Genomic DNA, 16,178 nt, shown 5'->3' with positions numbered 1-16,178 from the left:
CTCCCTACCTGGAAGAAATTTGGTTTTCCTAGACCAGGGTTTCCCAAATTTGGGTCTCCTGCTGTTTTTGGACTACAGTTCCCATTATCCCTGGCTACTGGTCCTGCTAGCTAGGGATGGTGGGACTTGTAGTCCAAAAACAGCTGGAGACCAGAGGTTGGTCATCTAGAACTCTGGTCTAGATGAAGGTTTGAGCTGATCCAGCTCAAAAGGGTCTTACATTGCACTCTGAAATGCAACACGGACTGTAAACCAGCCATCCTAGCACAAACATTATGTCATATAGCTCAAGGAGATTACACACAACCAAGATATCGATTCTTCTTCGAAATCTGATAGTATGGAAACAGAACTATAAGCTATTGTAGCTGGCACCCAGTTGCAAATAGACTAGCCGTTAATGTTCACATAGGCTTACTTTTTTAATTTAAAAAAAGTCTCAACAGAAGATTTGCTTTGCAATGTGAAATATTTATCCAAATTTCAGCTACCAGCTGTGATCACCTAATCAAAATAATCCGTTGCACTTTTCAAATAATTAAATTGCAGCTGCAGCTGGGTCTAAAACTGCACTCAAAATAGTATGAGCCAAATCTGTACGTTGATTGTGGCTCCGTTCTAAAATTATTTACCGGACAGTCATCTGATACAGAAGCACTAAACCATAGCCTACAGGGCTATAGATCTAGATCCCGTAACTAACAAACTTCCCCTTCCCTGCTCATCTCTATCATTCCAAGAAAGCTATTAACACAGGACATTAGTGTAGCTAAGCAGGTGTCCCAGGGGCCTTGTTGCTCTGTGTGTCCAGCTAAAAGTTCTCTCTGGACAACCAAGGCACAGGCTAAAGTGTCACAGCTCTGATAAGCAAGGAGCTTATCTCCATGCCACTACAGGAGACTGTGCTTACCATACACCTAGACAACCACCTACGGTAGTCAAGAGCTTTGATCCATGAAGCTCAGTACTGTCTACACTGACTGGCGGTGGCTTTAGTTTCAGGCAGGAACTGGAGACACCAGAGATTGAACCTAGAAACTTCAGCATGCAAGGCAGATGCTCCATCAATATGCTGCGGTCCCTTCTCTGCTGGCGACTAAAGATTACATTGAGTCCTAAAGTGATCACAAGAGTAGCACTTAGCCATTAAAAGTTAGAGCTGTCTGAAGCCAAGGAGGGAGGCATCTCAAGCAGAAGGCTTTCAAGCAGTTTTAACCTGCTTTATAGCAGAGGCAGTTATAGAAACTCTGGTACAGTGGTACCTCGACTTACGAAGGCGATCCGTTCCGCAGCGCTCTTTGGAAGTCAAAGCGTCCATTTTGCGCATGCGCAAAGCGCGTTTTTGCGCTTTGCGCATGCCGCACACACCACTTCTGCACATGCGCAGAACACGCGCACGGCGAAAATGCTTCCAGGTTAGCGGACTTTGGAAGTCGAGGCATTCGTAAGTCGAGGTACCACTGTATATAAGCTAAGGGCCAAATGGCTCCTTAAACCAAGGTTGGAGTCACCAAAATGGAATGTCTAGTGGCCATTTTGAGTAAGATCTTATTTTTCAAATGATGGGCGGACTGTGATTTATTCTCAGTTAAACATCTGGCTAGTTCAGATGATAACACTAAGCCAGGCATCCCCAAACTGCGGCCCTCCAGATGTTTTGGCCTACAATTCCCATGATCCCTAGCTAACAGGACCAGTGGTCAGGGATGATGGGAATTGTAGTCCAAAACATCTGGAGGGCTGAAGTTTGGGGATGCCTGCACTAAGCATTACATTTATGCTATAAGCCCCAATAACAGAAATCTCCGTTGCTGCTATACTAACAGATCTCCAGCAAAGCCTTAAGGCAACTGTGCTCAGAAGATCTTTTAATTCTCTAATTAAAGATGACAACCAGGACGTCCTGAGGAGGAAGACACAGGTTCAGCATGACATAAGATTTAAGCCTGTCTAAGACTGATACACATACTATCACTTCGCAATCCAGCCACTGCCATCTAGAAAAGGCAAGATGATTCCATTTAAGATTTGTCTCCTTGCACTCACCACCTTAGGACCTCTTATGCAGGACCACAAATTTGGTGGCCAGTCTTTCTAGAGAACGCAACACTGAGAAGCTTGGAACTGTTCCAACTTTGGAAAAGACAATACAGTTTAAGTACGCTTCGGTTTGAGTATTTTCAGTTTAAGTACTACCGCGGACCTGTCTAGAACGGGTTAATCTACTTTCCATTACTTTCAATGGGAAAGTTTGCTTCAGGTTAAGTACGCTTCAGGTTAAGTACGGACTTCCAGAACCAATTACACTCATAGTTCAGGTTAAGTACGCTTCAGATTAAGTACGGACTTCCAGAACCAATTACACTCATACTTCGGGTTAAGTATGCTTCAGGTTGAGTACTCTGCGGACCCATCTGGAAAGGATTAATTCACTTTTCATTACTTTCAATGGGAAAGTTCACTTCAGGTTAAGTACGCTTCAGGTTAAGTACAGACTTCCGGAACTAATTGTGTACTTAAACCAAGGTACCACTGTATTGAGGTAGATGGAATAAGGGTCTGTCTCAACATAAGGCAACTGTAGATATATGAGTTAATAAGATATGAATGGGAAATGTGGATAAGCAGAATTCTGTACATGACCCATTCAGTATGCATGTAGGCCAACACAACGGAGAATGTGCATGCACTTGACAGCATATGCAGAGAATCTTGTAGATTAGGCAATCTGTATAAGTCTCCAAATGATATCAAAGAAATGCTAATTCAATTTAGGGATTTCATGCATTGCCCAGTCAATGAGAATTTCCATTATAATGTCCACACTTCACATTGCAACTCCTATCAATCACATCTTTTGTGATTAAAAAGGGCAACAGTACTAGTGAATCATAATACAATAACACCAAACAAACAGTCGCCAGAACCATTTCACAGAAAACCACAGTGTTCTTTTCAGAAGCTGGTAATGGAAAACATGTAAGTCTTGAAACAGGATCATAAGAGCAACTTGACAATGTAAATTCACTTCTGAAAACCTTGGTTTCACAATCAGCCAAGCAAATAACTTGTGCTGGGATGGTACACTGAGGTATGAATAGATGACCGCTTCAGTGATTGCTTTGTAAGTTTGCTTAATTCATGCATTGCCTTGGTTCTGTCAGAATGGCCCATGAAACAGAAACCCGGCTTACGTCAAATTGAACAACTTGCCCATCTAGCTCAGGGCCTTGAGGCCTTCTCGCTGGTAAGACACCTGAAGGCAGCCCTGTATAAGGAAGCTTTTTAATGTTTAATGTTTTACTATGTTTTTATATATGTTGGAAGCTGCCCAGAGTGGAGGGCAACCCAGTCAGATGGGCAGGGTACAAATAATAATTTGTTGTTGTCTTTGCTGTTGTTGTTGAGCTCAGAACCAGACAGAAGCAACCTATGTCCCAACAAGTCCCCGCTCCAAGCTTTCAAAGTTGTAAAGGCGTGCGCCCCCTCTAAAGTTTATCACGCAAGTGTGCACTCCTTTGCAACGAGTGGGTCTACTCCCCTCTGCAAAGGTGACATTTGGTTTTACGCAACAAGGCTACACCCTGGATCAGGGCTGGATTTAGCTTTGATGAGGCCCTAAGCTACTGAAGGTAATGGGGCCCTTTATATGTCCAGCTGTCCTTTGTCAACAACAAATGGTCGCTGATTTGTGTGTGTGTGTGTGTTGAATATATGCTATATGGTAAGTTATGGACCTAATAGGTATCTAAAGCCATTTGCGCATAACAAATGGGAGCCTACACAACACAAAACACTGTTGCTGTATGTAGGTTTTTTAATCTTATATTTTGGAAATGTACGTCCAGTTTTTTTCCCTTAAAATTTTTTGCCCCCCCCCAAGAGAGTGGGGCTCTAAGCTATAGCTTGTTTAGCTTATACGTAAATCCGGCACTGCCCTCGACCAAAGCGGCCTCCAGCTTCCTCATTCGGTTGATCAAAGCTCCCCAGCCTCAAGTCTCCACAAGGAGGTCGGGGGGAGTAGAGCTGGCACCCCTGCTCCTGCTTCCAAAGTGGCAGAAGGAGGAAGGAGGAGACCCTCTCCTCCTCCAAGCCAGGTTTCCCACCCCTCCCCCTCCCCAATTTCTTCCTCTTCCTGTGTCTAAGCACGATCCCAACGATGCTCATGACAACCACAGAGGTCACTGCCCAACGTGCCCGCAAATCTCATTCAGTGACCCACAGCTGATAATTTTAGAAAGACTGTGCATCTTTATCTAAGGCACAAAGCGGGTGCTATTTGTGTGCCATTAAGTCAGCAGAGAGATCTCTTCCTGATTCCACAAGCAGCTATTTTTAGGTTTAATCAGGAGAGAAGCCTAAACAACAAATGTGTGCGTACTTCTTCTAAGAGTTCAGAGTTGTTACAAGTAGGAGATCAGGGTTATTTTACACATCCTGTTAATACCCACACATGCAAGCCTTCAGCAAGAGCTTTTTTTGTGTTGAGCGGCATTAATGTTGTGCTCCAACATAGAGACACTATCCCACATCATTTTCGCACCCAACAGGATTCTAAGAAATCAGTAAGGAAAAGGGAGGAAATAGCTGCGACTTGATCTCTCATTTCCCTGTGCCTATGGTGGAAACACACACACGTATAGTAAAAAGCAATTGCAAACTTGCAGTTTTCTCCACTCTCCTTAAATGAGCCGGGGAGAAATGCATTTTCTTAGCACAGAAGAAAATGAGAGTCCTCCTGTGTGCAGTGGGCATTTGATCGGATCTGTGTACAGCACACTGAATTCATAGCATTCTTACTGATTTGATTAAAGCCAAGTGCCTATGCCATAATTGCCACAGGTGTCTGCATTCAATTCTTCAGGTTTGTTTCTTTTTCAATCAGAATGAAAAGAAGACTGTCAGAGGAATTCAAAATGCACAGGTACAAATCTGCAGACAATTTGCTTTTTAATATTATGGCATAGTTATTTATGTTTGCCTTTATGATTTCAGAGATCTAAAACTCTGCATTTATGCATCTCCACCTCCCTTACCTTTTCCAGCCTAAAGGAACTTCTTTTGCCAAACAATTAATAGTTACCACCACTAGTTCTCAAGTATTTGATTTCAAATCTACGGTAAATAAGCTTGAACTTAAGTTCCATTGAAGTCAACTAATTTAGGCTGTAATCCCAATTCCTCGGAGTAAATCTTGCTGAATTCAATAGGCCTTACTTCTGAGTAGATATGGTTGGGGCTGTGCTGTTAGTCGGGACCCAACCATTATCAGTTAAATCTTTGTCTAGCTTGCTTTTTTTTAACTGGAAAAAGTGATATCAGACTTCCTACACCATACAGAAGATAGTACTGAAATTAATATCTCCTAGTTAAAAGGATATGCAATCTATAAGTGCCAGGCGGTACAAAATGTTGTTACAAGACACAAGTGGTTAAGGATGCCAGCACACAGAAAGTTTTGAAAGTCAACAAGCTGATTTGTTCTATCATTCTAGAAGCTGAAATAAACTGTAGCTAGTGACCAATTTCATGCCTTAATGTTAACCCAAAGCATGGTATAAATTTCTCCATAATTTCACTGTTGTGTGACAGTTTATATTGGCAACATACACTGTTAACTCCCAGAATATTGTCTGGAGAACAGTGGAAGGGGGAATACTTACAAAGTTTAATAATTTTGAAATACAATGTGCTGGGAACCCAATTTCAATTATCTTCACCGAAAAGGAGCTTGTAAAAAGGTAAATTAGCAAAACTTTAGCTATGTTACAGAGGGAAAGATAAACATACACCTGCGACACAAAGCTTGTTAAAATAGCAACACCACCAAGTTGATCCGTTAGACATTAATCCACCTTGACTAATCTGAGTGGAGCATGTCACTCAACAGGCTATGTGACTGTCGGGGGAAGAGGGGGAGTGAGGAAGGCACATCAAACATGCACTTACCTAAATTAAGGAAGTCTGTGCTAGAGGAAGGTGGTGGTGCGCTGTGTGTGGAAGGAAATGTACCAGGTGCGGTTGGCTCATTCGGACTAAGGAAGTCACCAAATAGATCGGGACCAGTAAGAGTCGGATTGTCGGAACCCGAGGGCACTGTGAATGGGTCAAACGGGTCAGCTAGAGACAAAACACAGCATTATTGGTGTAACTTGAGATGCTTCAAGACATCCGATGAAAAAAGAAGAAGTGATTCTCTCGTGAGGATGGGCAAAATGAGAACATGGCACACCAAACTTTTTAGGGTATCTTGCTTCCAAGCACACTAGCACAACTCTGCCCTCTGCCACCCACCCATGTCACTGGGGTTTAGACGCTATTGCACAACACAAGGATTTCTGCCAATCACCAACAGGAAGAACGACGATCTGCTGAGACATTCGCCTGTAAAGTCCCCCCCCACCCCTTCTCCCTAAAAAGAAAAAACAAAACCTGGAAAACCCTACGACGTCAAGTCAACCACGTAAGCCCAGTAACAATTCCACCCAAGCAAATCAAGTTGCAAACTGAAGTTAGTGGAAAGTTTTTCAAGCTGGCAGATTCCCCTAGCAGAAACAGTTACCCAAGTGGACTTGCTACCCCTAATAGGAATATTTAAAAAGCCATACTGTACCAGTCTGCACAATGGAAGGCATTGCTGATCTTTTTTTCCCTTTCCTTTTAATTTTTTTTTTTAAAAAAAATTTAGAGCAGTGACTGCAAAGGCTGTGAAATAAATAAACGGAAGGATGCCAAGAAGGCAGCCTCCAGCCGGAAGGTCTTTCACTGAGCACTGTCAAGCAGCAGCTAATTGGAGCTGCTCAGAGGACAGTATTTATAGTTAGCAGGGAGTGGCAAGCAATGGCCAGCAGGGAGCCGGGCTGACACTCTTACCTTGCCACAGGGCTGTATTCACAGGCCAAGATGCTTTTAGAGTCCGGCCGGTTCTGACACACCCACCCGTCAAAGCTAAAGCTGAACTGAGTCCCATTTTGAATGCAACCACGGAAAAGGAATCTGCCCGTTTTAGGGAACACCTGCCCATCCCACCGGCTCTTTATTTCCGTTGCAAGAAGGTTGGTTGTTAAAGCTACCACCCCGGGCACCGCTAGTTTTCATCACGCTTTAACAGGAATTCAATAATGAGCAAATAAATTCTCAGAGCCAGCTGAGGCTCCACGTGCAATCTCCTATCTGGAAGCACTCGAAACAATCACGGCACTGTTGCTCTCTCCTGCGATGTCAAGATGTATATTGACAAGCGATGGAACAAGACACTTCTCCCCAAAGCCTTTTCCCCCTCCTCCTCTGGGAGTGGTCATATGACACAACCATGCTGCTCTTGCCTTCCACAAACTGCCCCCATGCCCCAGTGTTAAGGAAATATTTCAATGTTGAAACTGCATTTCCAGCCATCGGAAGACCCAATAATTAACGTTTATGATGATCACAGAAACACAGAGCTGGAAGGGACCATGAGGGTCGTCTAGTCCACCCACCTGCAAAGCAGGAATCTTTTTGCCCAACATGGGGCTCGAACCCATGACTCTGAGATTAAGAATTTCATGCCCCACCAAATGTGCTTAAACTTTTTTTAAAAGTAAATGGCCTCTGGAACAGAATACACCACATATTAAATTCCGCATGAAGATAAACCATTCTAAACTAGGAGGTCCATTTAATCCAAGGCATTTAATCCAAGTGGATGCTTCTTGTTACAAGGAATCATTCAGAATCCAGAAAGCGGACTGACTTATTAGATGACCAACAGCCAAACTGCAAGTCACAGCTCACTGGTGAGTTTTGGGAGCCTCTGGAAGTGTGGCCAGTCCCAAACAAATTATTTAACTGCTAGGAGAGACTGGCTAGCCAAAAGTGTATATGCTGATTTTGTACTCATTTTACACTAGCTAAGCTAAGAGACATTCTGCTGCAAAGTTCTGATTTGTAACTTTTTAATCTTCATTGAAGAAATGAGAGGAAAAGACTATCAGTGGGGCTAATGCCCCCCCACAATTGGTATGCTCTGCTGTCTGATGCAATCTGCTTCTAAATACTAGTCGCTGGAAATTGCTTTTGCTCTCAAGTCTTCCTTTGTGGGCTTCCCAGAGGCACCTGGTTGGCCACTTTGAGAAGAGGATGCTGGATGAGACTTGACCACTTGCCTCAGGGGCTTCCTGGGGTTTTTTGGCACCTGAGCAAAACATTCTGCTGCTCCCCATTGTGGGGGCCAAACTCCATAAGGCCAGGGAGACCAGCATCCTTTGGGGTACTGCTTGAGATGACCGCCTCACTCTGCCTCATGGGCAGGCGGGCTCTGACTGGCCTGATCCAGAAGGCTCTTTCTATGTTTCCTACGGGAGTAACTTTTGAGGCTCACAAGCACCCTCCCCAATGCCCATTACTCTGTGAAGAAGGCAACAGCTGAAGCAGACTGCAATGTGGTTTATTGGCACGTGAGATTGCCTCGATCCTGTAATTCGCCCTTCTCCTTTGGAGACAGATCATGGCATCTGCAAGATTATTATCTTTATTAATTAAAGGTGTATACTGCCCTTTATCCATAGATCTCAGGGCAGTTGACAACATAAAAATACAATATAAAAAACCACAAAGGACATGATAAAAACAAGAACAAAAAAACCCCACAAACCAACCAATAATCCTCTTCCCCCCCCCTCCCACAAATATATTGAAAAGGGGTACAGTGGTGCCTCGCTAGACGAAATTAATTCGTTCCACGGGTCTTTTCTTATAGCGAAAAATTCGTCTAGCGATTCCCATAGGAATGCATTGGATTTTTTTTTTTTGCCCATAGGAACGCATTAATTGAATTTCAATGCATTTCTATGGGAAACCGCGATTCGCTAGACGAATTTTTCGTAAAACGCATTCGTCTAGCAAGGCAAGCTCTGCTCGAAAAATCCTTTTCGTTAAGCGAAAATTTCGTTAAGCAGGGCATTCGTTAAGCGAGGCACCACTGTATAAGATTTTAGTCAGCCAAAGGCCTGGTTGAAGAGGAATGTTTTTGTCTGGCACCTAAAAATAGATAATGAAGGTGCCAGGAGAATCTCCCCTAGGAAAGCATTTCACAAACGGGGAGCCACCACAGAAAAGGCCCATTCTCAGGCTGCCACCCTCTGGACCTCCTTGCAGAGGAGACACATGAAGAAGGGCCTCAGAGGATGATCTCAGGGTCCAGGCAGGTTCATATGGAGAGAAGTGGTTTGCAGTTCTGAGCTGTTTAAGGCTTTACAGGTCAAAACCAGCACTTTGAATTGTGCCTGGAAACTAACTGGCAGCCACTGCAGTCGGGCCAAGATCAGTGTAATATGCCCAAACTGTCTTGCCCCCATAGAGCAACCCGGCCACAGAATTTTGCACCACCTGAAGTTTCCAAACCGTCTTCAGAGGCAACCCCACGTATAATGAATGCATTGTAGTAATCCAACCTAGAGATAACCAGAGCATAGGCGACACAAGCTAAGCTATCCCTGATGAGGCAGAGGCGCAGCTGGGTCGCTGGCCGGAGTTGGTGGAAGCCCGAGCCATTCAAATGTTCCAGAGCTCAGCCAGGGCTTTGACAAGAGTGCCAGCCGGAAACGTGCCAGAGCCATCTGGAAAACTATCTAAAAATTAAAGTAGAAGTGCACTACAGTTCTCAACAGTCCGTGCCTGTGGACTAATTGTGTACACTTCTAGGATGGCAGTGGACCCAACTGCTCCTCAGAATTCCAATGAAAGGAAAGCCCCAGTTACGTACCTGCAGAAGAAGAGGTGGCTCCCGTCGAGGGGGCACTGCTCTGGTGGGGATGCGTAGAGGGCTGTGCTTGGCCACCAAAGAAGAATTCTGCTCCTCCTCCTAGAAGGTCCGCGGCAGAGTCTTCCGAACTCTCTGGGGCACCGCCAACAAACAGTTCGCTCAGCAAGTCTGCGTTGCTGGAGGAGCTCTTCATCTCCGAAGGAGGCTGCAGCAGCTCGGGGGGAGCTTCTGAACCCAGCCCAAGCAAGTCAACGCTGTCTTCTGTGGGAGTCTCTTCCGGCTGACCGGGGGGAGTGTCAAAATCAGCTTCAAATAGCGGCTCACCATCCTCTTTTTCCAGGATGTGTTTCACCGTTTCCTCAACTGATCTGGCCTCACTGGGAAAGGCAGCAAATTCCTCGTCGGAAGGTTCGCTGTCATCCCTTTCCTCCATCAACCGAGGTCTCTCTTTGGGAAAGGGTCCCTCAGGCGCCGCTTCGGAACTTTTGCCTTCTGTTGGGTGAAGAGAAGGACATGACACCTTCTTGCAACAGGTTTACTGTCATGGTGCTATTCCACCAGTCTGCAACAACTTTTATTGGATTAGTGGAGCAAGACAGGGATGGGAAACCTTTGCTCCATCAATGGACATGCTCCTTTGGGAACCCAACCAAGGCTACATGCTGGTGGTGGGAGGAGCAAGAGTCAAAATCTGGTAAGGCAACCGCCCTTTCCCCTTCCTTGCCATAAAAGTGCCACAAAGCCAAGGACCATGTAAAATTGAGCCAAGGGCCAAAGGCATGGGCAGCCAAGGTCCCAACCCCCATTCCTCAAATCAGCCTGCTGCCAAGACCTAGTGCTGTGGACCTCAGTCGCTCCATAGCTCTCCTTTTGCTTCTGCATTGGCAACCATGATAGGGAGAGGAGGCCGGCTATCGCACAGGGCCTCTAATCACTGGCATTTATGGCACAGGAGCACATTCAGGACACGGGCCTAATGGCAAGACAGCAGCTCTGGAAGCCCGTATCCACCGAAACCCACAGGAACCCCAGGAAGCGAAATTGCTACTCTCTAGTGAAGGAAACTTAAGAGAAATCCTGACTTTTATGTGCTGGGGAATATTCCTTTGAAACTCTCCCCCCCCCCCCCAAACAGGCCTCCTATGAACACTCAAACTTCACGGTGGGATGGAGGGATTTTAAGCACTATCGTTCCAGATCCTTTGCAGAGAAATGATTGAAGACTCAGCTGCCCACAAATTGGGCTGCCTGAATGCTGCAATTCTGAAGGAGCAGGGCTTTTTTTTGTGGGATTTGGACAATTTCACACAGAAGGATCCTTCCGCTGGGGGGGAGGGGGGGAAGGAATTGAGCTCTGGCCAGAAATGAGAAAGGAATAGAGGTGGACAACACCACCACCCTGAGACCCCTCTATCAACATAGGGTCCTTGGGGACAACCTCTTACTTGGTGCCTAGTCAGAGACAGCATTGCAGACTCCAGCTTTTCTCAGCCCAGAATTTTTATTTTACTTTTGTAGGACTTGAGTACACAGAGGATGAACACACTGATGTCAAGATGACTACTGTAGCAAGCAGGGCTAGAGCAAGGCTGGTGTCAAGCAACCAGAGAAGTGCTATGAAGCCATTGGTTTGCCCTACCTTGCCAGTCCAGTGTGTGGAAGAAATCTGCCTCCGCACTGCCGCTCGGTGGGGAGTCCGACTCCATGGGATCACCTTCTGGAGATGATTCTGACTTGGAGGCTTCTGCTTCATACTGGGCAGTTGACCCCGGTTGTCTAGGTAGCTCGGGCTTACCTAACAGGCAAAAAGTTCAAATGCGAGAAATTTAGGAACCTGCCACCTGTTAGGGAGAAGGAAGAAATGAGAGCTCGTGGTAAAAACAAAGCAACGGGGTGGGGTGGGGACAGGAGATAACTCCCCCCACAATATGAAACGGAAGCCTTTGAAAACACTAAAACACAAAACTGGACACATTTTTCTCATTACCAAATTTTGTTAATATTTCTTGCTGCTCTTCTCGGCTGGAGAAAAGGATCTTGGGATTTAGACCCTTGGTGTTCAAGTTATCCCAGGGGGCTCGCTCAGTGCTGGGCCTGTCCCGAGGCTCTACTTCAACTTCCAGATTCACTTGGAATAAGTCCGGATATTTCTCTTGAATGTCACATGCATCCAGATCGTACCTGCAACAATTTTACACAAGTTGACGATGGCAACGAATTAGACCACAATGCACAGGGAAGGTATTCTGTGCAAGCCACAGTGAAGCCAGTGGGATACAAATTCAATCAACCATCCATCCATCCATCAATTGTATATAGCCAAAGGTCTTTACAATGTACAGCAGATGATAAGAACAAAGCTGAAATCACACAACATGACCTAAAAAAGCTAAAAACATAAAAATTTACAGCATGAGGTTTTAAAATTAGGAAGCATTAACATATCTAGGGGACTCGGGTGGTGCTGTAGTCTAAACCACTGAGCCTAAGGCTTGTCGATCAGAAGGTTAGTGGTTCAAATCCCCGTGACGGGGTGAGCTCCTGTTGCTCGGTCCCAGCTCCTGTCAACCTAGCAGTTCAAAAAAAGTCAATGTGCAAGTAAATAAATAGGTACTGCTTCAGCAGAAAGGTAAACGGTGTTTCCGTGTACTGCTCTGGTTTCAGAAGCAGCTTAGTCATGCTGGCCACATGACCTGGAAAAACTGTCTGCGGACAAACGTCAGCTCCTTCAGCCAGTAAAGTGAGATAAGCGCTGCAACCCCAGAGTCGTTCGCGACTGGACTTAACTGTCAGGGGTCCTTTACCTTTTTTTAAACATATCTAGAATGGAGCTTCTTATCTGCCAGAACTAACTTGGCTACCAGATTTGTCATCTGGAGGTCTTTATCGGCTAGGAACTCAACTGTCACCTCCTGGAGGGACTGGCCTGAGAGACAGTCAAGAACAGATGGTAAAAAAAATTCTCCGGGCATTGAATATAAGGGACAAAGCAGAAGGTTATACCTGACATCCTCAACCTGATTGCATCCATAAATGCACCTGCGTTCCACAGGGGGAATTCCCAAGTATCTCCGCTCTAAATATGCTGAGGATACCTGTTGGAACCTTAGTCCAACAAACGCCCTACGCAGCTGCGGGGAAGTCAGTGTCTCAAGGTAATGGGGCCTTGAGTGGTTGATCTTGATTTGGGGGTACCAAATAGAATAACAGGCAGCCATAATGGATGCTCTATCTTGGTTGTCCTGATCAAAGATCCAATTTCTTAGGTCATATAGACTGATACAAACTCGCCTTACCCACCCATGTGTTTGGTTATTATGATCGACAATCATCAACGCGGGTCAATGCCAACTTGGAGCAGCTCAGGAATAATTTTTAGAGCCCCAAATGCAGAGTGCCCACAGGTTTACCCGCTTAACCCATGTTTGGTGTTGTCAGAAGCAACAAACAGCTCTGGTGGGGAGACTCTGCACGCAGGATGGAAAGGGGCTGAGCCATGCAATCTTCAGCCTGAGGCTGAACCCTTAATTCCAGTTCACGTTACAATGCTGTGATAGCTCAGAGACAAAGTACAGTGGTACCTCGGGTTACAAACACTTCGGGTTACAGACTCCACTAATCCGGAAGTAGTACCTCAGGTTAAGAACTTTACCTCAGGATGAGAACAGAAATCGCACACAGCAGCAGTGGGAGGCCCCATTAGCTAAAGTGGTACCTCAGGTTAAGAACGGACCTCCGGAACGAATTAAGTTCTTAACCTGAGGTACACAGCTAAGGAAGAGTGTTAAAGAGAAAGCTACAGTTTAAACACACACACACACACACACACACACACACACACACACACACACACACACAAAACTGCAAAACTACTTCTGCAGTTAAAATGGGAGTACTTGTTGCCATTAAATCACCAAACAGGTTATCAACGTACTTCGCAAATTTCACAGTAGTGGCATTCCGTGGGACAAATCCTGTATGAAACTGGATCTGGAACATCTTCATTGATGCCATCTTGCAAAGCAATGCAAAGAAAGAAAGAAAAGGACAGGACAGGACATTATTTCTATCTTTGTGATGAATTTTAAGTTGTTCTCATTCTCTGTATGTTTGGTTTAAACAAAAAACAAAAAACCAACACCACGTTTTATGAACACCACATACAAATTCTGAGCATTGAGTGGTATCTAAATATCTAAAATTAATTAAACAAATAAGATATAAGAGAAATAATGTGAAACGAAGGAATTAATGCCAGGCAATATCGTGCACTGCATCAGAGATATTCCCTGCCTGCTGATGTTATTAGTGACTTTGGCCAGGGAAATCACTTTGTTACTTCTATAATTTATTAAAAGCATGTGAAGCGTTGTCTCCTCTTCTGCTTCTACAGATGTAGGGCAACTATAATCAGTCTTGTCCAGCCCTGTGGGCAAATGTTTTGCCCGAAATGTATTGCTACGGCAAGTAAAAATATTCCTCAAGAACCCCAGTGGAGTTCCATACAAAACGAAACGAAACAAAACAAAACGAAACAAAACAAAACAACAAAACATAGTTCTATCTTTTCAGCTTACCTTGGCTTGGAGTCTGCCACCCAACGTGGACCTGGCATGATAGATAACAATGAGAACATCTCCTTGGACTGTTATGCCTAATGGGATCAAAGCTTTGCCATCTTCCATCTTAAAATCCCTAAGCGAGAGGGAGAAAAACCAGGCATCGCACGTCAATATGCAGCAGTGCAATTTAGAAACATTACGGAACAGGTGGGGGAAGGCGCAGACCCGCTCCCTCAGATGTTGTCGGTCTCCAACTTCGATCACCCCTGCCACCATGGCCAGAGGTCAGGGATGATGGGAACTGTAGCCCAGCAATATCTGGAGGGTGCCAGGCTCGGTTCTTGAACAACTCCATTGACAAACGTTTCGAAACCTGAACGCCGAAAAGCCAGGAGTAAATGCTTTCATTTTCAAATGTGCCTCAGAAGTCGAATGGCTTCCACTGCGTGCGTGTTTTTCAATTTTCACAATGCAATTTGCAGACTGCTCTTTGCACCTGTTTTCAAACGTTTTGGAAGTCGAATGGTCTTACGGAACGGATTACATTCGAGAACCGAAGTACCACTGTAACTGGTTACAATTTGATTTCTTCAACCCCCAAGGAGCCCAGAGGGTGCGAGGTGGTGGGTTGCGGCAGCGAGGCCAAGCCCAGCTTGCATCAAACTACGCACACGGGGCTCCTATTCCTTCTCACAGGAGTGTTTTAAAAGGAAGCTGAGCTACTCACAAGTTGCTACACAAGAAAGCTAAGGATGAGAAAGCTAAGTGGGAAGTTTCTGCCTGGGCTGTAGATGACATTAACACGGATCCCTGAGAAACTCAGGCCTCGCTACCCACTTACTTCATTTTATCATATTCTTGTGAGGTAGTGGCTACTCTTTCGTCCCCGACATAAACTTCACAGAAAGGCCTGCAGCCATTGCGCTGCTTGTTGAACTGAGGGACTGGAGTCATGACAATAGACTTGATGAGGATTAGCTTGCTGTGAGGGATGATGGGCTCTTCAGCCATCATGTCGCACATGTACTCTATATACCTGTGGAAACAAGGACGCAGCAGAAGTCAAACAACGTAATGCTTCGAGTCGGTGAAACTGTGAACTCAACACTGCACACCCTGGTCGGTCGTTCACAGCCTTGCAAGTCCACAAAAAGTTTCTAGTCCATAGGAATATTTCCCCGCTCCCTCTAGCCACATGTGTTACATGCCAACATTTGAGGCCCACAGATTATTCAAAAAGAATAAATGGGCAGTTCTCTTCCATCGTTAACGCTTCCCTGTGCAGGGAAATGAGTCCTAGAAGACCAGTTCTCTGCCTTGCAGGCCTTTTCCCAGCTGGCCTGGAAGGGTGGGGCCTTGGCTAACTCCAGCCACAAAAACTGAAGCTGAACAAACTCTTGGGCTGAGGTACTATTGCAGATTTTAATTTTGTGTATCTTTATATTTTTACTCTTACGATTTATGTGAAAATCGTTCACTTTGTGTGCTTTTCAACGTTTTGTTTATGACTGCTTCTGTTACGTTTGCAGTTATGTAATTTTTTAATATATTGTACGCTGCGCCTTTGTGGCGCTGTGAGTTAAACCACAGAGCCTAAGGCAGGCATCCCCAAACTTCGGCCCTCCAGGTGTTTTGGCCTACAATTCCCATCATCCCTGACCACTGGTCCTGTTAGCTAGGGATCATGGGAGTTGTAGCCCAAAACATCTGGAGGGCCGCAGTTTGGCGATGCTTGGCCTAGGGCTTGCCGATCAGAAGGTCGGCGGTTCAAATCCCCGTGACGGGGTGAGCTACCGTTGCTCAGTCCCTGCTCCTACCAACCTACCGTGTTTCTCCAAAAATAAGACACCGTCTTATATTTATTTTTCCTCAAA

The 16,178-nt window shown here is 45.2% G+C and overlaps 1 protein-coding gene across 4 annotated transcripts in view; it reads right to left on the bottom strand.

The window, feature by feature from the left end:
- Positions 1 to 16,178, bottom strand: part of GAK (cyclin G associated kinase) — a 77,858-nt gene that overhangs the window by 11,977 nt on the left and 49,703 nt on the right. For 3 of the 4 annotated variants that reach the window (XM_035097131.3, XM_088658759.1, XM_088658760.1), the window contains 7 exons: positions 15,146 to 15,340; positions 14,320 to 14,437; positions 13,677 to 13,756; positions 11,730 to 11,923; positions 11,382 to 11,537; positions 9,743 to 10,234; positions 5,950 to 6,120 (listed from right to left, as the gene is read on the bottom strand). In XM_035097131.3, coding sequence (XP_034953022.1) covers positions 5,950 to 6,120; positions 9,743 to 10,234; positions 11,382 to 11,537; positions 11,730 to 11,923; positions 13,677 to 13,756; positions 14,320 to 14,437; positions 15,146 to 15,340 — 1,406 coding nt within the window. The remainder of the gene's footprint in view (positions 1 to 5,949; positions 6,121 to 9,742; positions 10,235 to 11,381; positions 11,538 to 11,729; positions 11,924 to 13,676; positions 13,757 to 14,319; positions 14,438 to 15,145; positions 15,341 to 16,178) is intronic. The other variant, XM_088658758.1, reaches the window with a different exon arrangement.

The sequence above is a fragment of the Zootoca vivipara genome, chromosome 15 (genome assembly GCF_965207765.1).
Source record: "Zootoca vivipara chromosome 15, rZooViv2.hap1.1, whole genome shotgun sequence".
Taxonomy (NCBI): Eukaryota; Metazoa; Chordata; class Lepidosauria; order Squamata; family Lacertidae; genus Zootoca; species Zootoca vivipara.
This window is presented reverse-complemented; position numbering and strand designations above follow the sequence as displayed.